The following is a 24,509-nucleotide window of genomic DNA, read 5'->3' as shown; positions in this document are numbered from 1 at the left end:
TTTCCTTACTCTCAAAAGTAATAAAGAACAGATAGAATCAAGCATTTGAAATGTATTAAAATCGACCCAAATTGATTTAAAAAAAATAAAGAAATACAGGTAACCAAGGTGACTAGATTTAACTCTGAAGAAATGAAAGAAATTAGGAAAAAGTTATCATCATAAAATACTTCATTAAATCATTTTGTTCATAGAACAGACTGGTTCTATAGTTTCAAAGGATAGAGGAGAAAAGTTGATGAAGGGATGGGACAGAAAAATAATTTAAAATCCGTAACACCCCAAAACTGATTTAGATCTTGATTAAATAACCAAGTGTTAAAAATATCACTGAAATAAGATAATTCAAATATAACCTTGGGGTTAAATGATGTGTAGGAATCATGAATATGAAAATGCCATCCTGGTTCTGTTCTTCAAATATCCTTGTGAGTTACAGGTATATATACTTGTATAAGCTTAAGGTTTCTGGGTGCTTTACTTACTTTGCCATGTATTGGCCTTGCTAGAGATGCACAGTTCCAAGATACATGCACATGTGCACTCACGGGTACACACGTGCACATGCATGCACGTACACGCACACACATACAAACAGATGTATTTGCTACATGTTATAAAGACCTTTCCTAAAAGAGTTTCTGTATCTGAGATCCAGAATTTCATTTTTATTAATTTTTAAAAGGTTGTACTGGGGAGGCTTTGTAGAACTTCCATATCTCTTTGTCTTGATCTAGATGAACCCCCAAAGAAGAACAAAGGTGATCCCATGAACAACCTGGAAGGTTTTTACCACGAGGCTATAATGAAAAAACGTCTTGAAGAGTTCCAACTTATGAGAGGTGAACCCTTTGCTTCCCACTCACTGGTCTCAGCTACATCAGTGGGTGATAGTGGCACAGCTGAGAGCCCATCACTACTCCAGGACAAGGGGAAACAGGCAGCACAGGGTAAAGGCCCCAGTCTCCATGTGGCAAAAGTTATTGATTTTCCACCTGAGCAATGTTGGACTGGGCCTAAGAAGCTGACGCAACCAGTAGAATTTATCCCAGAAGATGAGATCCAGAGAAATCGTTTGTCAGAGGAAGAGATCCGAAACATTCCTGTGTTTTCTTCATATAATCCAGGGGAACCAAACAAGGTATAGGCCAAATCAAGAAAACAACATGGCTTGTTTTCACTTTTATTTACCTCTACCTAAAGTAGCATTTTAAAATTACCTTTGATTATGCCAAAAATGTGACATAGTTATACTGATTCTGTTTTTCCTTGACCTTAACCATAATTTTCTGCATACTATTTAAGTAGCCTATTTTCTACCGTGTTCTGTGTGCCTTTCTTAGGTTCTAAAGTCTCCTCAGAATTTTTTAAATATCATAATGAGATTTACCTACTAGAACCTCTGGGATACAGGAAAAAGTAACCCACCAATTTCTAGTGATTGACCCACTGATTGTGGGTAGTGTCAACAGCACAAATCTTTGCAGCATTAATTTTTTTTTCTAATTTAAGGATACAGAATTAAAATAATGAAACATTCCCTGAATTAAAAAAAAAATGTATGGAGGGCTACAGAAGTACTTTAAGTGACTTTCTGAAGTACTTCCAGTTCCTAGGGTAGGCAGCTCAACTCCATGTACTTTTTGTCATGAGCTCTTACTTCATATCCCACAAATACATTATGGAATATCTGTATACTTAGATAGCCATGTTTACAAAGATTTAATAATCTTTCATATTTGCTTCATTTTAAAAATTACTAAAACATTTCCAATTTAGGATATTTTCATGTTACAAACGATTTATCAAGAGTTGACCCTGTCTTTAGCCAAGTTGCATCTTAGCTATTCATAAATATTTATAGATATTCATACAATTTTATACATTTTTAAAACTACATAGATAATGCCATACTCTACATATATTTTCTGTTACTATTTTGACTCAATATACCCAGTATTTGGAAATTTTATTTCTAAGGATATAATGAACTATTTACTATCCCATTATAAAAACATGCTATAATTAATTTGTCCATTTTGTTGATGATTTGTTTCCCCCTCTTATTTTACTAATACAGATAAAGCTGTAACAACATTATTGTTCATATTTTTTTCAGTACTATAGATTGAACCTAAAACCTTGTGAATGCTAGGCAAACCCACTACCATTGAGCTATAGCCATAGACTTCTTTTTCACGTTTTATGTTGAGACAGGATTTCACTAACTGTGGGCTAATATTGAATTCACTTTGTAGCCCAAGTAAGCATGAATTTGTGATCTTCCTGCCTAGGCCTCCTAAATAATGGGGATTCTAGGCTTAAATTACCAGGCTTGGCTTATGCACATCTCTTACTGTCCATGTACAAGCATTCTTCCTAGACAATATTTTTCAAACTTAACTTACAATTCATAGTTCACACCAGTGGTGTTTTATTTTTAAGAATATAAATAGAAGAATAGAACAAAATAACAAATCAAAGTGTATCCCATATAATTGTATTCCACAAAATTGATCACCGTTTCTTAAAACTTTATATTTTGTGCATGCATATATATGAGAGAATATGATAAAGAAGTAGTTTATGTGGCCTACAGTGTTTAATGCAATTCTTCCTGTAGATCTCAGGCAAAACATTGGAAAATATATCACTCTCTTATAATGTCTCTTACGTTTTAGCAGAAATGAAAATCACCTGAAGGAGTTATTAAAACACCACTAGATATTTGGCTTAGTGGATCTGAAAAAATGGTATGAAAATTTACCCTCCAACATGTTCCCAGGAAACACTGAAACTATTGGTCTAAGAGGTGGAATTTACAGAATTGCTATTATAGGTTGTATACCTAGGAATGAAATTAGTGTGATACAGTATATTTGTTTTTTTAATTAATTATTTTTTTATTTATTATACTTTATTCACTTTATATCCCAGCTGTAGTTCCCTCACTCATCTCCTCCCAATCCCATCCTCCCTCCCTCATCTCCCATGCCCCTCCCCCAGTTCACTGACAGGGGAGGTCCTCCTTTCCTTCCTTCTGATCCTAGCCTATCAGATCTCATCAGTCCTGGCTACATTGTCTTCCTCTGTGGCCTGGTAAGGCTGATATCCCCTCAGGGGGAAGTGATCAAAGAACTAGCCACTGAGTTCATGTCAGAGACAGCCGCTGTTCCCATTACTAGGGAAACCCACTTGGATACAGAGCTGCCATGGGCTACATTTGTGCAGGGGTTCTAGGTTATCTCCATGCATGGTCCTTGGTTGGAGAATCAGTCTCAGAAAAGACCCCTGTGCCCAGGTTTTTTGGTTTTGTTGCTATCCTCATAGAGCTCCTGTTCTCTCCAGGTCTTTCATCTCTCCCTTTCATAAGATTCCCTACACTCTGCCCAAAGTTTGGCTATGAGTCTCAGCATCTGCTTCATTCACCTGCTGGGTAGAGTCTTTCAGAAGCCCATGTGGTTGGCTCCTGTACTGTTCCATTTTCTCCCTGTTCCGATTATCCAGTTTGCCTTTCTGAATGAGGTTTGAGCATCTTACCCAGGGTGGTCCTCCTTGTTGTTTAGCTTCTTTTTGTTGTTGTTGTTGTTACTTTTTTTAATAATTGCTTTTAATCCATTGATAGGCTTACATTTAAAGCAACTACTATGAAGTGTTTTAAGTTTTCCTTTTTTTATTAATTTTTTTATATTAATTACAGTTTATTTACTTTGTATCTCAGCCGTAGCCCCCTTCCTCATTCCCTCCCAATCCCATCTTCCCTCCCTCATCCCCTCCCTGCCCCTCTCTTAAGTACACTGATAGGGGAGGTCCTCTTCCTCTTCCATCTGACCCTAGCTTATCTTGTCTCACCAGGACTGGCTGCAATGTCCTCCTCTGTGGCCTAGCTAGGCTGCTCCTCCCACGGAGGGTAGGGAGGTCAAAGAGCTAGCTGTAGAGTTCATGCCAGATACTGTCCCTGTTCCCCTTACTAGGGAAGCCACTTGGATACTGAGCTGCCATGGGCTATGGCTACGTCTGAGCAAGGGTTCTAGGTTATATCCATGTGTGGTCCCTGGTTGGAGAATCAGTCTCAGACAAGCCTCTGTGCCCAGATACATTTGGTCCTTGTGGAGCTCCTGTTCTCTCCAGGTCTTACTAACTCCCCCTTCTTTCATATGATTCCTTGCACTCTCCCGAAGGTTTGGTTATAAGTCTCAGCATCTGCTTTGATACACTGCTAGGTAGAGTCTTTCAGAGGTCCTCTGCGGTAGGCTCCTGTCCTGCTTCTCATGCTTAGCTTCTTTAGGTGTATATTTTAGTGTGTTTATGATAGAGGATATTTATATTTTCCTTTTCCTCCTTCTTTTCCTCTTCCTTTTCCTCCTTCTCCTCTTCTTCTTCTTCCTCATCTTCCTCTTCCTCCTCTACTTTTAGTTGTTTGAGACAGGGCTTTTCTGTGTCACTCTAGCTACTTGCTCCTAGAACATGCTCTATAGAGCAGGCTAGGCTCAAACTCAACAGATACACCTGCCTCTACCTCCAAAGTACTGAGATTAAAAGTAAGTAAGTAATTAAGTAAGTAAGTAAGTAAGTAAGTAAGTAAGTAAGTAAGTAAGTAAGTAAAAACGATGCTACCACACAGATAACAAGCAGTATTTCAGAGATTTCCCTCATCTTTGCCAAGAGTTTATATTAGACCTTTAAATTTACCTAATAATTTAGACAGGTAATTGCATATTCCTCATGTAATGATGTACGTGTATTTTTACAATTATTAACTATTCTCCTACTCTCTGTGAGGTAACTTTCTGTTTCATTGTCCATCGTTTGATATTTTTGCCCTCAGTATTTATTTATAAGGTTTATTTTTCATTTTTTAAAGATTTATGTTTATATTTTTATAAGTGTGTGTGTGTGTCACATTTGTGAGAACAAGAATAAAGAAGAGAGGTATTTGGACTACCAATTTCTGATTATTTTCTGAAAATAATTACATTCTTCTAGCCATACATCCAGAAATCTCAGAGAACATGAAGCAACATGAATACTAAAAACTACACGTAACCATAAATATTCAAACTATAGAAAGACAAGACAAAAAAAGGGAATACTTTGTATAGGATGAAAATACATCAGTTATCACAAGGCAAAAAAAGCAAGAAGAGTATGGAATGAAATATTTATGTTTTATAAGATATAATAAACATAATGAAATCTATACACCTAAAAAAGATAATCAAGAGAGCGGACATGGGGTAAGATTATCAATCTGCGTTTTGAAAGACAGATGGGATGCGCATTGAACATTGACAGGAGTCTACTAAGCGCATTGGAAAGACTCTAACTAACAGTGTTTTCAAAGCAAAGACTCATGACCAAACCTTTGGCAGAGTACAGGGAATCATAAGAAAGAAGGGGAGTTAGTCTGATGAGGAAAGGATAGGAGCTCCAAAAGGACCAAATATAACTGGGCACAGGGTCTTTTCTGAGACTGACATGCAACCAAGGACCATGTATGAATGTAACCTAGAACCTCTGCTCAGATGTAGCCTGTGGTAGCTCAGTAACCAATTGGTTTCCCATAGTGAGGGGAACAAGGACTATTTCTAACAGGAACTCAATGACTGGCTCTTTGGCCTCCCCACCCCCCAAGGGAGGAGCAGTCCTGTTAGGCCACAGAGGAGAGCTTTGCAGCCAGTCCTGAAGATACCTGATAAAACAGGATCAGATGAATGGGGAGGAGGTCCCCCCTATCAGTGGACTTGGCAAGGGGCATGGTGGAGATGAGGGAGGGAGGGAGGGACTGGGAGGGAATGAGGGATCGGGACACGGCTGGGATACAGAGTTAATAAAATGTAACTGATAAGAAAAAAATAAAATACAAAAAAAAAAGAATTCTCTCATTAAAAAAAAAAAGAAATATTTATGTTTAGAAAAAAAAATCCCATCTACCTAGAAGTCTATCCAGAAAACTTATCTTTTCAAAACAGTTGAAGTAAAATAAGTTTCTCAAACAAGAATGTAGAGAATCTGTCATAATAAAGTCATTCTCCAAAGTTGAAGAAAATTAGGAACTTTAATAATTTAGATCTATGTAAATGAAGAACTTTGAGGAAAGAATACACAATGATAAAATTATTTTCTAATTCTGTTAAACAGAAGCAGAAAGAACACATTTTGTGAGATGAGACTTAGCTTATTACACAAACCAGTTAAAAGCATTACAATAAAAGAAAATTACAACCTATTTTGTGCATAAAAGCAAAAATCCTAAATCAAAACATTTTGAGTGCCATAATGAAATCCATTATTACATATAATTAGTATATGCTAATGAAAGCATTAGTATATTTTTCTTGGGTGTTTGTGTAAAAAACAAAATATGAGAAAATTAAATTTAGTAATTTGTGGAAATAATTACCTATCATTATCAACAGATATTCAAAGCTGGTTCAACATTTGGAAATCAATGTAGTCTACCATATCAATAGATTAAATAAGAAAAGTCATGCATTCATTTCATGTGATGTAGAAAAAGCATTTGAAAAATGCCTTAACTTTCATTCATGTTTTAAAACTCAGTGAGCTATGAAAAGAGAACATCCTTAAGATAGTGAAGAACAGCTACAACACTGTACATCATACCTGGTAGTAAGGAAGGAGATACTTTCCCTCCAGAACAAAATAGGAATTTTTTTTTAACCTTTATCCAATCCTTTTTGACAGTACACTGAAAGTGTTTGCCAGTGTATTAAGACAAGGAAAGGAAATTGAGAGTTCATGGATTAGGAAGAGAAAAATTATACTCTTCAGTAATTTTTATCAAAAATCCCAAATAATTGACAAGAAATAAAGTGAGTTATTAAGTAAGTATAGTTTGGATCATACAAGCCATATATATATATATATATATATATATATATATATATATATATATGTCAGTTTTTACCTATATATAGGAAATCAAGACTTCAAATTATTAGTTTAAAAAGGAAGAAACTATTATATATAAATTATTTATATATAATTATAAATAAACTGTAAATAATTACATATATAAACTATATATAATTTTACAAAACATGGGATATGTGTGCAGGAATGCTGAAACCCTAATGAAAAATGAAAGATACTAAATGCAGAAATACTTTGGATTAATAGATTGAAACCTGAATATAGTTAAAACATGTTTTTTTCCAAATTTGTCTGTAGAGTCCATACAATCCACCACTCAAAAAATCTGGCAAGTTATTTGTGGATATTAACAAACAGTGTAAGTTTATATGGAAAGAGAAAAGTTCTGGAATGTCCCACACGATACTGAAGAACAACTGTTACTATCTACTATCAAGAATACCTATAATCTAATATAGTGTGGTACTGGTGGAGAAAAAGAAAAATAGCCCAATTGAACAGAACAGAAACTTCAGAATTAGATCCACACAGATATACTCAGTTGAACTTTGACACAGATAATTCAATGCAGAAATGATAGTCTTTTCTCTAATGGCATGAGAACAACTGGATAGCCACATTCAAAACTAGACACAAACCTTTCCTCCGTCATAAAACTTTTTGAAAATGTGCCATAGATCCATTAATAAAACACTCCAAAACATTTAGAAGAAAATGGGGGGGGTCTAAGTGGCTTTGTCTTTGATGATTATTTTTCACCCAAAGCACACTTTATATTAAAAAATTGATAAAGTATACTTTATTTAAATTACAAAAACTTTTTCTTTGAAAGACGTTAAAATATGCAAAAGTCATAGCATAGATTAGAAAAATAGTTCAAAACACATGCATATCTAACAAAAATCTAGAATATACAAAGAACTCCTAAAACTTGACAATAATTAAATTTTAAATCAATTTTAAAAATTGACAAAAATTAAATTTTAAATAAATTTTAAAAATGGTTGAAGGGTAAGACTAGCTGGTTTATCAGCGAAGATTATAATGTAACAAGCCTATGGAAAAAAAATCATACCATTACTTGTTTAAAAAATTGCAAAATGAAACAGTGAGATACTATTAAACACCCACTGAAATGACTAAAATCCCTGATAAAACTGACAATACCAAATACAGGCAAGGATGCAGAACAACAAAAACACTTAATAATTGAAAGTGGGGGGTATAAAATGCTATTAACTGTGTGGAAGCCAGTTTGAAAGTATATTTTAAAAGTAAAATATTGTTTTTTCCTGTAATCTAGAAATTTACTCTTATTTATTCAACTGTTTGAAAAACCTGTGTGTGTATGTATGCATTGTCAAATATTAGAGCCAATCAAAATGTCCTACATAAAGATCATTTTGGCAGATTGATGCAATGAAATATAATTCACCAACAAAAGGACTGATCTATCAAACCATATAAAGACATATACAAACTTTAGATGCATATTAGTAAATAAAAGATGCTACCAAGAAAATAAAGCATTGTATTATTTCATTCTGCAATATTATGGAAAATTCAGAATGGCAGGCATCAAAATGGTAGTTGATTACCAAAAGTTTTAGAGAAAGGAGAGAATAAGTGAAAGGTATAGGGCCTTTTCAAGAGATTAAAATTATTCTGCATTATACTGAAATGCTGAAAGCAACCTCTACATTTGGACAACATATATAAAGCTACATTGTATAAAGAGATTCTTAATGTGTACAGATATTTAGAAATCATTTAAGAGCCTATAGACTTTCAGGAAAGAATAAAGATTATGAAAAGAGTTTTTCTGTACTTCAATTATATAAGACAGTCTCACTAAAGGGAGAGGTGCTGAGCCAAGTGGCTTTGGAAATGTGTAATCTGCAAGACCAACAAAAAATGGGAACTGCACATAAATACCACACCCTGGTTGCTAAGGTTGTGTCTCCAGGTTAGCAGTACTGATACTGCTGTACATGCATTATTAAATAAATGATAGGCAGATAGTAGAAGCTAAGGTTCTCGTTGTTGGAATTTGTAGATAAGTAAATGGAGTGGGGGGAGTTAAAAATGATCCATGTGGTACGAGCTTAAATTTGGATGCATCACTGTAGATTCATATTTAACTTAATGTCGACACAATTACTTTACATGTAGAAGAATTTATGTGTGTTTAAACACAGGTTAGTATGAACATGTCTTTCTTCTTTGAGTTGAGCAGGCCCCAATGAAACAAACTTGCTCTTGCTCAGGATGGATTATTTCTAATACCATTCTCTACTAAGTGTAATGAGATTTTTGGAGAAATAAATGGCTGCTCCTGTTATTCAGGCAGGAAATATACAAGGTTATTAGCCTTGTACATCTTTCTGTAGCCAAAGTAAAATAACAACATAAAACACAGGGACTGAAGGAAAACTCCAATAATCAAAGCTACAAATATTTCTGCAACTCACTAAACAAATTAACTTTGAGTAGTGATTCAAAATCTCTGTCTGTATACAGGTGCTAAGAATTAAAGAATTGAGGAAGTAAACAAAGAAGAGAAGAATATTAGGAACATAATTTCCCAATGCTTAGTTTTGAGTGGGCTGTGTTGACTTGTTTTCCAAGATTACCGTATGGAAAGGAAGACAAGCAAGTAATGGAGAAATTTGACCAACATTACCTCAGCCAGGTGATGAAAGCCAATAACATCACCTGTCATAAATCAGTACTGTCAGTATGTCTGTTTGATATAGTGTGATCAAAACGGAATTCTTCTGGTATAGCTTTCTTACTCATAGCTCATTAGTACAGTCTAATGTTAAGAAAAACAACAGAAACATTCTAGTATTGGAGTATCATATAAGAAAAAAATCTGACCAGGATTCCTAAGATTTTCAAGATCATAAAAAAATGAGGACAATCTAAAAAATTACCAAAAGAAACTTAAAGTTACATGACAACTAAAATAAATACAGTATCCTAGATAATGTCTTAAACAGAAAAATGACATGTAGTGACTAAGGAAATCTAAATAAACAAGGGACTCCTGTTAGTCATAATATAACAACAGTAGTTTCATTACAATGAATGTAACATAATAATATATTAAGTCAGAAACTGGATGTGGACCATACTCTTCATTTTATGTTAATCTAAAATTGTTCTAAAACTAAAGTCAAATCTACGAGGCTTTTTGAAAGGGCTAGAAATTAATGCAGAGAACGTAAAACTGTATATAAACTTCAAAGTATACAATCAAACAACATATTACACAGTGATAGCAGGAGTTTCTGTTACTCTGTTTCATGAGTATGTTTACCCTGTTTTAGGGTCTCCCAATATCTTCTTGTTGTGTATGTTGTATATACATGTGCATATATCTGTACATGTAGGTATGTGTTTATATTTTTGTAGCAGAGAACATGGAACTAAAAAAGATCTCAGAGAACTTCTTGTCCAGAAGCCCTTTGTATTTTTAAGAGATTTTTTTTTATTATGGGCCTGGGGAGATGGCTCAGCAATTAGAATATTGGCTGTTCTTTCAGAGAACCTAGATTTGATTCCCAGCATCCACAGGCTGAACAATCTGTAACTCCAGCTCCAAGAGATATTATGTCCTCTTCTGGTCTCTGCAGGCAGTGTATGCACATGGTACATAGAATTACCTGCAAACAAAACACTCAAACCTGTAAAATAATAATATTTTTAAATACTATAAAATAAAATTATGTTTATCAAAAGGAACAGTCAATATGGGTTTTTTCTAGTTACTGAAAAACTTCTAATCTGTTCTTACACATCTTTTTTTAAGCCTGTTAAATGTAATTTTTTAAAATATTTTTTTATGTATTTGAGCATGCTTTTCCATCTCCCATCCAACTCCACTGTTGTTTTCTTTTTAGAAAACAAACAGAAGACCCAGGGTAAGATGATCAATCCTCACTTAGAAAGACAAATGGGATGGGCATTAGATGTAGGAGAAAAAAAGTAATAGGACTACCACAAAGGGCCTCTGAAAGACTCTACCTAGCAGTGTATCAAAGCAGATGCTGAGACTCATAACCAAACCTTTGGCAGAGTGCAAGGAATCATAACGAAAGAAAGGGGAGTTAGTATGACGTGGAAAGGATAGGAGCTCCACAAGGACCAAATATATCTGGGCACAGGGGTCTTCTATGAGACTGTTTCTCCAGCCAAAGACCATGTATGAATATAACCTAGAACCTCTGCTCGGATGTAGCCCGTGGTAGCTCAGTAACCACGTGGGTTTCCCTAGTAAGGGGAACAGGGACTATTTCTGACATGAACTCAATGGCAGGCTCTTTGACGTCCCCACTCCCAAAGGGAGGAGCAGCCCTGCTAGGCCACAGAGGAGGACTTTGCAGCCAGTCCTGAAGATACCTGATTAAACAATGTCAGATGAGAGGGGAGGAGGTCCTCCCCTATCAGTGGACTTGGGAAGGGGCACGGTGGAGATGAGGGAGGGAGGGTGGGATTGGGAGGGAATGAGGGAACGGGATACAGATGGGATACAGAGTTAATAAAATGTAACTAATAATAAAAAATAAATAAAAAATAAAAGAAAACAAACAGGCAAATAAGCAAACTAGAGTAGAAAAACTGGAAAGAAAAGACATAAGCATGCACGCACACACACATACATACACACCACATGTAAAACAAACCCATAAAATACAGGATCAGAAACTATAATATGTAAGCAAAAGACTGCCAAGATTTTTTTGTATATGCCCAGACAAAGAACTATGAGACAAAAATTTACAAAAGTACCATTGAGTTTATTTTGTGTGGGCCATCTACTGCTCATTAAGTCTCAATCATTCCTGTGTGTTAGAGCTAAAGAGTCTACTACTTAGAAATTTTAATGATTAATGTTTTTCAGTGACTATATCCGTCATTTCCTAGCTGTTGTCTTTTCTGTTGTACTGTGAACTCTTTTCTAACTTAAAAAATTACTCTTTAGCTTTAGCTAAAAATATTTTAAATGATTATTTTTTCATCTTCCAATCTTTTTTTGTATTATGTTTAAAGATTACATTGGAACTACATTCCTAAGAAAAATTTAGGTATCCAAAACACTATTGTTGGCTTTAGCATAGTGTTTCTTGTACAAGCAGGCTTGTAGGGCTTCTCATCTTCTATGACAGAAGCAATGCTCTCATTTCCCGTTTCCAGCCTCAATAACTTATCACCATTATACTTGTATCTTCAATGAGTTGAACTACTTAAATACTTTGTCTGATTAAAATGATGTAATATTTGTCCTTCTGTCATTTGACATGTACTAAATGTCTGTGTCATAGCATATAATAGTGTTAATGAAAAACAACTTTTACCTCAAAAAAGAGTAAGCCATGGTTTATTATTGAGTGGCAGAGAAACACTTAAAGAAATGCTCAACATCCTTAGTCATCCCAGAATTGCAAATCAGACTGACCCCAGGATTCCACCTCACATCTAGCAGAATGCCTAAGATCAAAAACTCAAGGGATGATGCATGCTAGAGAAGGTGTGGAGAAAGGAGAACCCTCCTCCATTGCTGCTGGGAATGTAAACTTGTACAACCACTTTGGAAATCAGTCTGGCTCTTTCTCAGATAATTAAGACTAGTGCTATCTCAAGATCCAGCTACACCACTCCTAGCACATATCCAAAATATGCTCAACTATACAATAAGGACATTTGCTCAGCCATGTTCATAGCAGCTCTATTTGTAATAGCCAGAAGCTGGAAACAACCCAGATGTCCCTCAGTTAAGAAATGGATACAGAAATTGTGGTACATTTACACAATGGAATACTACTCAGCTATTAAAAAACAAGAAAATCGTGAAATTTGCAGGTAAATGGTGGGAACTAGAAAAGATCATCCTGAGTGAGGTATCCCAGAAGCAGAAAGACACATATGGTATATACTTACTTATAAGTGGATATTAGCCATATAATATACAATAAACATACTAAAATCTATAGTCCTAAATAAGCTAAACAACAAAGGAGGACCCTAGGGAGGAGGCTGAAACTTCACCCAGAAGGGCAAACAAGATAGACATCACAAGGAGAAGACAAGGAACAGGACTGGAACCTTCCACAGAGTCTGAAAGTCTCTACCCACCAGGGTATCGAAGGAGATACTGAGACTCATAACCAAACTTTGGGCAGAGTGCCAGAAACCTTATGGAAGAAGAGGGGGGAAGAAAGACCTAGGGGGGCAGGAACTCCACAAGGAGAAGAACAGAGACAAAATACCTGGGCCCATGGTCTCCTGCAGAAACTGATATTTCAACCAGGAACCAGGCATGGAGAAGACCTAGACTCCCTGCTCAGTTTCCAAGTTTGTTCCCTGGTAAGAGGAACAAGGGCTGTCTCTGACATGAACTCAGTGGCCAGCTCTTTGATCACCTGCCCCTGAGGGGTGCATGCCAGGCCTCAGAGGAAGATGGTGCAACCAACCCTGATGAGACCTGATAGGCTAGGTACTGATAGAAGGGGAGGAGGACCTTTCCTATCAGTGGACTAGGGGCATAAGGTGAGAAAAGAGGGAGGGAGGATAGGATTGGGAAGAAATTGAGGGGACCACAGCTGGGATACAAAGTGAAGAGAGAGAGAGAAGAGAAAAGAGAAGAGAAGAGAAGAGAAAGGAAGGAAGAAAAGAAAGAAAAAGAAAGCAAGATTAAATAATATTCTAGTCTATGTATGTACTACCTTTTCTTTATCTGTTGCTGGACATTTCCTTTCTCATTCTATGTATTTTCTTTGTGGTTACTATAAATAAAATGATGTTTTAAGCTGACAATATATAAGTTAAATAACATAAGATATTATTTTGATCTTTTAAAATTTCAATAACATCCTCTTACTAATTGATAGAATATTTTCCTGAGTGTATTAGTCACAAGTTTTTTTTTTTTTCTTCTTCTTTTTTAGTTGTTTTTTTCTTGGTCTCTGTTTTCTCTCATTTGCTTTTTTGCCCCTGTTTTTTTGACTTCACATTAAAAGCCTTTCTCATGTCCCTAAAATCCCTGTTGTTATTTCTGAGTAAGGAATGCAAGTTGTTCATCAGCCCTGAGATGATGGCAATTATGTACTTTGAATTTAAGGTGATGTTTTATAATCCCAACACTCAGGAGGCTGAAGCAGGAATTGTGAGTTCTAGGCCAGCCTGGGGTATATAGTGAGACTGTCGCCAAATGACAATAACAAAACAGCTTGGATCATTTGTTGGAGAATTTTCCTACTCCAAATTAGTATTTTTATCTTTCCTCGGGCTTAGTTTCCATAGAGGAGACTGCTTCTGGGGTCTCTTGCAAAAGAACTACCAGTGTTCTACTAGAAGAATGGTGGCCAGATCATCAGTGTTCCTGATGTGTATTTTGTCTAGATTATGTTTTCAGTGCCCTTGCTTTCAAAAACACTACTCTTGACCTCAGCTGTACAAGACATTCCGCATTTTCTGACAATTAACCTTCAATATTCGACCAGGGTTGGTGAGTTGCCCTCACCCAGTACTATAAATGTGGAAGGGGTAAAGATCTAATTCAACTTACAACTGCTTTCAACTTACCATCCTCATTTTAACCTTATCTAATCATATCTATTTCTGCAGCCCTCCAAAGCTATCAATTCTAGAACTGTTTGTGCATGTCTTCTGTCTTACTTATTTTTGTTTTTATATATTTATTCAATTTTTAAACAGGATATCACTATGTAACCCAGACTGGACTCTTGTCCCAACTCAGCCTTCCTAATTGGTAGAACTATAGGTTTTCACCACTGCGCTGACTTTTTAAATTTTTATTTGTGTGTGTGTGTGTGTGTGTGTGTGTGTGTGCGCGCGCACATGCGTGTGTACATGCACATATATAGGGGCCAGAAGTCAATTTCTCATTGTCTTCCTCTAATGCTCTCCACCTTATTTTTTTGAGAAAAGGTCTCACTGAATTGAGAAATCACCAACTGGCTAGACTGGCTGTCCATCCAGCTCTAGACATCCAACCAGCTTTTTACATAGATACCAGGGATTTAAAATCAGGTCTTCATGTTAGTGTAGCAAGCCTTTGTACTCCGTAGCCCACATCTGACTTTTGAAGAAGACTGAATATGTTCTTGGATTTTTCCACCCTATGAGTTTGATATTGTACCTTCTTTGGTGTGTCTAGTTTCTACTTACTTGTTTATTTTATATCATCCAGAATACTGTTGCTATTACTTTCTTTCTCTGTTCTTACTGACCTTACTGTTTCAGACCCTGTAGTTTCAGAATTTTCTGGAGCGAGTAACATCAGATGAATGTTCAGTCTCCCACCTTTATCTGAAAGTAATTCAAACCATAATGAAAAAGTTGCTTTCGTTCTGAGATATATTTGTTACTTTTTCAATTTGTATTAGGTGCTATATCTGAAGAACCTTAGTCCTCGGGTGAAAGAAAAGGACCTTATCTCATTATTTGCTCGGTTCCAGGAGAAAAAGGGACCACCCATTCATTTCCAAATGATGACAGGACGCATGAGGGGACAGGCTTTCATCACCTTTCCTAGTAAGTAACTTCATCTAGGTAATCACTCCAGTGCAGCATCAGTTCATGAAAAACTCCATATTACCTTGCTGAATTTGATGTAGCCTTAGCACATGAAAGGGGGGCCAGTAAGGAAAATATATTTCTAGTATTCCTAGATACTCCTTCCTATACTTACTTCCTCTTCTCTGTGGATACTACATAACCACCTTACCCTGGTGACCTCAGTTTGCCTCTTTTTTGACTTTTCCTTCCTACCTTACCAATACTTATTTTCTTTTGTTTACAGTACTGTTTCTACTCTATGTTATAATAGAATTATTCATAGTTATTGTGTTGGTATTGTGATCAGAAGACATATTTGTCTTATGCCCTATTTCTTTAGGATTAAGTAATTCTAAGTTAATGAATTAAGTCATTAGCAATTCATAATTATTGGAAGATGATACATTCTGCCAAATATCACTTGCATGTCAGTGCATATTTATATTAGTCATTTTTGTTAGTATATATACATATGTTTGTAAATTTTATGTGTATATATGTTCATGTGTGTGTGTATGTGCACTTGTGTATATGCATTTTATGCATGTATACATTGTCTTCCTCAGTTGCTCTTCCATCTTCATGTTCTCACTGAACTGAGAGATCATTGATGTGGCTAGGCTGTTTAGCCAGTCAGCTACAGGAACTCCTTCCTACGTCTAGGGTTACCAATGTATACTTCAATACCTGGAATTTTATATGGGTACCAGGGATCTGAGCAAAGTCCTCATGCCTTCATGGCAAGCATTTTGCTAACAGAGCCATATCCCAGCTTTATACCTCATAATTTGTAGCTAGTTCAGTAATCCTAACAGGTATAGTACACACTTGAAACTTCAGGGTATATCTGAGACAAAATGATCTCAGTCTAATGGTATTATTTACTTATAATTCCATAGCCTGTAGTCCAAAATCTACCCCATCCTTATTTCTTACTTAGAGTCTCTGAGACTCATATGTTGAATATTCCTGCTATGTATTTTCTCACACACAAATTTTCCATATACGTGCAAGAAAAATTCATTATCCCAGTAGGATTTCCCACAACCGCTTTCTCTCTAAAAGGAAAAAGAAAGTAGCTAAGTATGTTTGGTAATGTAACTTCTTGTATTTGTGTAACAATTTTGAAAAATTTTCTTCTCTAAGGTAGAGGCATGTTTATAATTAGGTTTAACTTATATTTCTTCAGTATATTCCCTATGTATCCTTATTTCTTCTGTGTCTTTGAATCAAATATTTTGAGTATCTTTTGTCATTATTTTTATTACCCATTAATTTAATCTTGCTAACATATACAGATGGGGATTGTGGGTAAGATAAAAACATCAAACAGTATGATTTTTATACTTGTAATTAAGCTTAAATATAAGTTTAGTTAAAATTAAACTTATAATATAATTGAGTGATTAAGCTCTATGTAATTCGGTGCATTTTTCTTATTTTTTTCCAGATAAAGACATAGCATGGCAAGCATTGCATCAAATAAATGGATATAAACTCCATGGGAAAATACTGGTGATACAGTTTGGAAAAAACAAAAAGCAACAGTCAGCTGTTCAGGGTGCTTCCCTTATAACATCTGCTACAGAAAACAGTACAGAAACCAATGGTAGCTAGAAAGCCACATCTACCTACACAGACATATTTGGATATGTACGCATATATGTATGTATGTATATATGTATGTAAACACACACTCAGATGATATTTTTTATCATAATCTTAGATCTAGGAGATATTTATATCCAATTTCTTTAAAATTAAGGAGGAAATATCAGAAAGACAGTAATTAGGACAGTGGCTTTCAGCATTTGGAGAAAATTAGTAAAAATTTTTTCTATAATTAAATACGGTATCATATATGAAAACATTATTTTAAATTAACAATATCCTCATTGTTAAATAAAATAATCAAACATTATATAGGACATATAGTAGCCTGAGTATTAAGATCATGTGAAAACCTTTAATTCTCGGGATATATTACATAGGATTGTTCCTGAAGACTCCGAAAATTCTTTAACATTTTTGCAGTCTTCAGTGTTTAGTCCTAGAGATAACACCATTTCTAGGACTGTTCCCTGAATGCAAAGTTTTAAAACTAATCCAGTGTTAAAATATTTATTTACTAGAACTCACTTATGTTTTGTCAGAACTTTCAACAGTTATTAAATAGGTAGATTCATTAGTTTATCAACATATTTAATGATTTCTTCCACACTAAGTTTTCAGAGTCCTAAAAAAGATATGTTATTCTGACATCTTTTAAACCAAAATATTGAATTCAAAACAATAAACATTAAACATGGAGTACCTGCCTAGTTAATATTAGTTATATGAACTTTTAAGAGGAAATGAAATAGCAAAAAATACTAAAGGGACATGGAAAGAAAGTTCTTTAGAACAAAAGCCCTGCCTCAAATCCCCTAATGATTTGTTTATAGTTGTTGAAGAAAAGAAACATAATATGGTATAGACATAGTGCCAGCTTTGGAGTCAGACCTGTGGACCCTCATAATCTCTCATGTTTACCACCTTGAACTTAGAAAGACACTTAATGTGAGCCTCATTTGTCTCATCTATAAAAAGTAATATTGCTATTTACCTCACTGAGTAAGGGTTAAATGAGATTATATTATCCAAAGTAAGGAACAAGGGAAAAGATTAAGGAAATGTAGGAAACTCTCTTAAGGATATCAAACAACATATAAAAAGAATTCCATTTAAAAGGAAGAAAGAAGCATAAAAATACTACCAGAGGACTAGCAAAATGTCTTAGTGGGTGAAGGCATTCACCAATAAACAGGAAGACCTGAGTTCAAATACATGCTAGAAGGAAAGAATTCCAGTAAGTTGTCTCTAATGTCCAGAAGTATATACTATGGCAAGCATATTCACACATATACAGGCACACAAACACACACATACACATAAACAGATAAATATTTTTAAAACTTCAAGAAATACTGGCTATACATACTTCAAATTAAATAAAAAAGGTAGAGCCAATCCAAAAGCCATACAAAACCTCAGCTACATTATAATAAAATGCTATAACTCAGGAGACATAGAAAATAATGACAGTAACCCAAGAAAGCTGAAGGGTTATTTGTCATGTAACTCTAACTAGATTAACAGCTTCTTGTCAGAAATAAGAATGGTCGCCTAGGCATGTTCTTGTGCTTTCAACTATTCAGGAGGCTGAGGCAGGCATTGCACCCTGATTCAGAACCAGTTTGTGTAAAACAGTGGACCCTGGTTCAAAAACCAAAACCAAGAAAAAGTGACACAAATGCGATCTTAGAAATTGCCCACCTAATTTTAAAAGCTGGAGAATTTGTTGCCAGCAGATCACACAAGACATGAAAAAGTACCTTTGTCAAGCTGAAAGCAAGTAACCTTAAAGAATAATTTGAATCTACACATAGAACATAGACAAAGGTGATTGTGTGACTGTAAAAGAAAACCTTGAATTCTTTTTTTCTTATTCTGTTAACTAAACTAATCTTTCTTTTTTGTGTGTTTTCTGAGACAGTTTGTCTGTGTAGCCTTGGCTGGGCTGCCCTTGATCACTCTGTAGACCAGGCTGGTCTCAAACTCACAGAAATCTGCCTGCCTCTGCCTCCTGAGTGCTGGGATTAAAGACATGTACCACTACACCTCTCCCTCTCCCTCTCCCTCTCCCTCTCCCTCTCCCTCTCCCTCTCCCTCTCATCCCTCTCCCTCTCATCCCTCTCCCTCTCTCTCTCTTTCTCGGTTTTATTGAGTTAGGGTTTCTCTGTGTAACCCTGGCTGTCCTACATCCGGGTCTGTAGACCAGACTAGCATCAAACTCAGAAATCTTCTCTCCTCTACCTCCCCAGTGTTATAGTTCTGTTACTTTCTATTTAAAAGTTACATTAAGTTGCACATAGTTGCATTGTATTTGCTATAACATAAAAGTCAATGTATTTGCCATTAATAGGACACAAAGTCCTGTTAATGCTGTATTTTATTTAAAAATAGCATAAATCTATGGGAAAAAAATAAAAGAGAAATAAGATGCCAACATTCTACAAGTCTATAAAGATAATTCAGCTTCTTGAATGTACAGAAGTATGTTAAGTGATAATTATAATGTATTGTTAGCCCTGTAACATGTAGAAATAGCCTGCATAGCTGCCATACACCCAAGTATGAAATAAGGAAACAAAAATACTAGAGATAAAAATCCATTTTTTGTTGTTGTTTAAAAGATCGATCTTTTAAGTTGTAACAATTTTAATCACATTTTCTTGACAATAGAGCCCCAAAATAACCTAAAACAAGGTAACAAAGTAAAGAATGAAAGGAGAAATAGACAACTCTCAAAAAAGTGTCCCCTTTCTAATAAAAGTGCTACATAGATGAGAAACAACAAAGCAGACTGCTTCAACACTGTAAGCCAAATAGATCTGAGAGATAGCTATAGAACATACTACCCTAGAACACTAAAATATATATTTTCATCCCATGCACATGAAACATCTTTAGGCTAGATCATGAGCTGAACCACGAAACAGTTATTAATAATACAAATAGACTGAAGTAAGACATATTCTCTGACCATGTAGAAGGAAGTTACAAATCACTCACAATAAATTGTGAAACTCATGAAAAAGTGAAAATTAATGACACTTCATAGCAGATAGGTCAATAAAGAAACAGAAAAGAAGGGCTGCAAAAATGGCTCAGTATACAAGAGTGCTGGCTGCTCTTACAGAGGAGCTAAGTTTGATTCTGAGCACTGACATTAGGTTGTTCACAACCACCTTTTTCTATGTGGGAAATATTTCTACTTAATGAGAAGAAAGATCATTTAATAGTAATTCAGTTTATATCTTAAGCTGTAGGAAAATAATAGCAAACTATATCTAGAACAAATAGAAAAATGGGAAAACATGCAAAATATATGGGAGAGTAGAAGAGAACACCAACAGCACAGGCATATGCTGGAGAGGATGTGGAGAAAGGGGAAGCCTTCTCCATTGCTGGTGGGAATGTAAAATTGCACAACCACTTTTGAAATCAATCTGGAGCTTTCTCAGAAAACTGGGAATAGCAATACCTCAAGACCTAGCTATACCATTCCTGGGCATATATCCAAAAGGTGCTCAACCATGTTCATCGCAGCTTTATTTGTATTAGCCAGAATCAGGAAACAACCCAGATGTCCCTCAACTGAAGAATGGATACAGAAATTGTGGTACTTTTACACAATGGAATACTACTCAGCAGTTTAAAACAAGGAAACCAAGAAATTTGCAGGCAAATGGTGGAAACTAGAAAAGATCATCCTGAATGAGGTAACCCAGAAGCAGAAAGACACACATGGCAAATACTTACTTATAGGAGGATATTAGTCATGTAATATAGGACAAACCCATTAAAATTTATAGTCCTAAAGAAGCTAAACAACAAGGAGGAAGGACCCTAGGGAAGAAGCTTAATCCTCATTCAGAAGGGCAAATAGGATAGACATCTGAAGTGGAAGAAGACAGAGAACAGGACGGGAGCCTTCTACAGAGGGCCTCTGAAAGACTACCCAGCAGGGTATCGAAGCAGAGGCTAAGACTCAGCCAAACTTTGGGCAGAGTGCAAGGAATCTTATGGAAGAAGGGGAGATAGACCTAGAGGAACAGGAGCTCCACAAGGAGACCAAGAGAGCCAAAAAATCTGGGCTCAGGGGGTCCTGCAGAGACTGATGAATCAGCCAAGGACCATGCATGGAGAAGACTTGGACCCCCTGCTCAGATGTAGCCCATGGCAGCTCAGTCTCCAAGTGAGTTTACTAGTAAGGGGAGCAGGGACAGTGTCTTACATGGACTCAGTGGCCACCTCTTTGATCACCTCCCTCTGGTGAGGTGGCCTAAGTAGGCCACAGAGAAAGATAATCCAGATAGTCCTGATGAGACCTGATCAGCTAGGATCAGATAGTAGGGGAGGAGGACCTACCCTTTCAGTGGACTAAGGGAGGGACATAGGTGGGGGAAAGAGGGAGGGAAGGTGGAACCAGGAGGAGATGTGGGAGGAGGCAACAGCCAGGATACAAAGTTAATAAATTGTAGTTAATGATAATAATAACAATAAAGAGAAAATGGGAAAGTGAAAAACAACAGAGGAAAAGCAATGAATCCAAGTAAGAAAGTAGCAAACTTTTGCTAGATATAGCAGGAATTGGTAGACTATAATTATTAAAATGATAAAGAGAGGAAAGTCTATTACTACTGACCTTTGAAAAATAAGAGATGTATGAGGGAATACTATTATACTTGTGGCAATAAATTTACTTACCCAAAATGAACAAATTTCTAGAAAGAACAAAATATAGGAAGTCAGAGTAGACCTTATAACTAATAGATTAAATAAGTAACAGGACAGATACCCACAAAGATACCCATACTTAAGTTGCTTTTTATTTCAATTCTAGAATACTACTGAATGTTTAATAAAACAGAAATCCAATTTATTCACAAGCTTTTTTTAAAAATAAAAACACTTCTGAGAAATAATCCTACAACATGGAGGAACCCTGAGAATTTATTCAGTCATAGAAACCAGTCGCTAATGATGACAAATTCTAGAATTCCATGTATATGTAGCATCTGTAATTGGTATATCTGTATATATATGTATATATATGCATGCATACATATAAAATACATACATATATAGCAGTAAATGATAAGCAGGGAAAACTAGAGTGGATAGGAGTTCTTTACTAGCTGATGAAATGTTCATAAATTACCTTAATGGTTGTATAACAATAAATATATCAAGTGGGTAAATTTTGTGGTATGTTAATTAAATCTCAGTGAAACTCAAAAACAAAACAGGAAATTGGAGATGATCCAAATACCCATCTGTCAACATGAGTGGCTTATGACTTATGTCACATACTCATTTAGTAGGATACTATGAAGCCTTTCAAACAATAGATTATACCTAAGAATATTTTGTGACTTGTACTCATATCTAAGATTTTATAAGTTATAGAGTAAGATGTATGTATGTATAAGATGTGTGTATAGTAAGGACACAATTTAAGCAAATAGTTCATGTATATAATTTGTAGAGATAATTTCAAACAAATGTAGAAAAGAAATAGGTAATGTATATACAGGCTGTAAACCTGGAAGTGGGTCAATACAAGCTAAAAAAATATCTTCACCTTGTGAACATTTTTAGGTGGTGTGATTTGGAGTGGTTTTTTACCTTTTTCACTATTTTTTTAAAAAAGTAATTTTTAAAATATTCTTACAAACACTTGGCTTCCAGAATATTTGTCAGACCTACTCTGAGGATTTCTGACTTTACTCAGGACAAACTTCTGTTCATTTTCTCTATTGCTCACATGATTAATGCTCCAATTTTTGAAAGAGTTTAAGCGATGAGAAGTGAAATCTAGTTACAGCCTCTTGAACATGTTACCCTGGACATACTTCTCAGCCAGGTTTCCCAAAAGGGACTGCTTCCTCTCAGGTGGGAAACCTTACCTCCTCATTATTAGACCTAAAGACCACTTAAAAATGGAGAAAATATAATAGAGGAGACCTTTCAACTGGTGCAGAGATATAGAAACTGGTATATCCAGACAACAAAATTCTACTCAGCAATAAAAACTGAGGAACCATATATTAACAACTTAGATAAATCATAAGTATTTTACTAAGTAGAAGATGTCAAACTCAAATGGCTGCTTACTGTTATATTTACTTGTGTGATTTTCAGAAAGGGTGAAGCAATAAGGCCGAAAAACCAGTAGCTATCAAGTGTTCGCACAAGGGATTTTTTTTTTAATAATGGGAACTTTCTGTATGTTGTTTGTAGTTACTATGTGTATGGTTTTTGTTAAAACTCAGAATTATACACCAAAAGAATGAATTTTAATGTGTGGATTTTTAAAAATAAAAGCAATTTTTAATGAAATAGAGATTTGGAAAGAGTCATTTTATTAACTAGTGTAAATATTTGTGATCTCTGATTACTCCTGAAAAAAGGCCAAAGCCGCTCTATTTCTCTTGCTTCTCACAGGTGAGCCCATGCTACTAAATTAAAATCTTTTATTAGTTCCTTTTCTATTGCTGTGACAAACACCATAACCAAAGTAACTTACAGAAGGAAGGGTCTATTTAAAACTCACAGTTCCAGAGAGATAGGAGTCCATCACCATTATGGCAGGGAGCATAGCAACAGGCAGGAAGGAATGGCACTGACACAGTAGCTGAGAACTCACATCCTGATTTATGAACAGGAAGCAAAGAGGCAGACTGGGCCCCCAGGGGAGCACATCCTCTTTAAAGCCACACCCCCTAATCCTTGCCAAATAGGGTCACAAGCTAAGGATCAAGTATTCTAATATGTGAGCCCATGACAGTTAATCTTCTACAAATCACAAATCTCTGTAACTTAGGAGTATTGCACTTGTTTTTCATGCATGAGGCCCTAGGTTCAAACCCCTGTACTGTCTAAAATGTAAATTTAAAAAATCTGAAAGACTCTACCCAGCAGCGAATCAAACCAAGACTCATAACTAAAACTCATAACCAAACCTTCGGCAGAGTGCAGGGAATTATACGATATAAAGGAGAGTTAATATGACTGGGAGAGGACAGGAGTTCCACAAGAACAAAATATATCAGGGCACAGGGGCCCTCTATGAGACTGTTTCTCCAACCAAAGACCATGTATGGATATAACCTAGAACCCCTGCTCGGATGTAGCACATGGTAGCTCAGTAACCAAGTGGGTTTCCATAGTAAGGGGAACATGAACTATTTCTGACATGAACTCAATGACTGGCTCCTTTATCTCCCTCCCCCACCCCTGAGGGAGGAGCAGTCCTGCTAGGCCACAGAGGAGGACATGGCAACCAATCCTGAAGATACCTGATAAGCTAGGGTCAGATGAAAGGGGAGGAGGACCACCCCTAACAGTGGACTTTGGAAAGGGGCAGGGAGGAGATGAAGGAGGGAGGGTGGGATTGGGAGGGAATGAGAGAGGGCTACAGC

At 35.8% G+C, this 24,509-nt stretch overlaps 1 protein-coding gene across 2 annotated transcripts in view; it reads left to right on the top strand.

Annotated features, from left to right (window-relative positions):
* The window catches only part of Rbm41 (RNA binding motif protein 41), a 60,174-nt gene extending 36,753 nt beyond the window's left edge, over positions 1-23,421 (top strand). Inside the window, exons 5-7 of one of the 2 annotated variants that reach the window (XM_055618382.1) lie at positions 738-1,141; positions 15,381-15,456; positions 16,931-23,421. In XM_055618382.1, the coding sequence (XP_055474357.1) occupies positions 738-1,141; positions 15,381-15,456; positions 16,931-17,097 (647 nt within the window). In that variant the 3' untranslated portion in view covers positions 17,098-23,421. Of the gene's footprint in view, positions 1-737; positions 1,142-15,308; positions 15,457-16,930 lie in introns of both variants that reach the window. The other variant, XM_055618381.1, reaches the window with a different exon arrangement.
* The last annotated feature ends 1,088 nt before the right edge of the window (positions 23,422-24,509 follow it).

Source organism: Psammomys obesus, unplaced genomic scaffold (assembly GCF_907164565.1).
Source record: "Psammomys obesus unplaced genomic scaffold, mPsaObe1.curated_primary_1811, whole genome shotgun sequence".
NCBI classification, from domain to species: domain Eukaryota; kingdom Metazoa; phylum Chordata; class Mammalia; order Rodentia; family Muridae; genus Psammomys; species Psammomys obesus.
The sequence above is the reverse complement of the archived record's forward strand: the minus strand, read 5'-3'. Positions and strand labels throughout refer to the sequence as shown.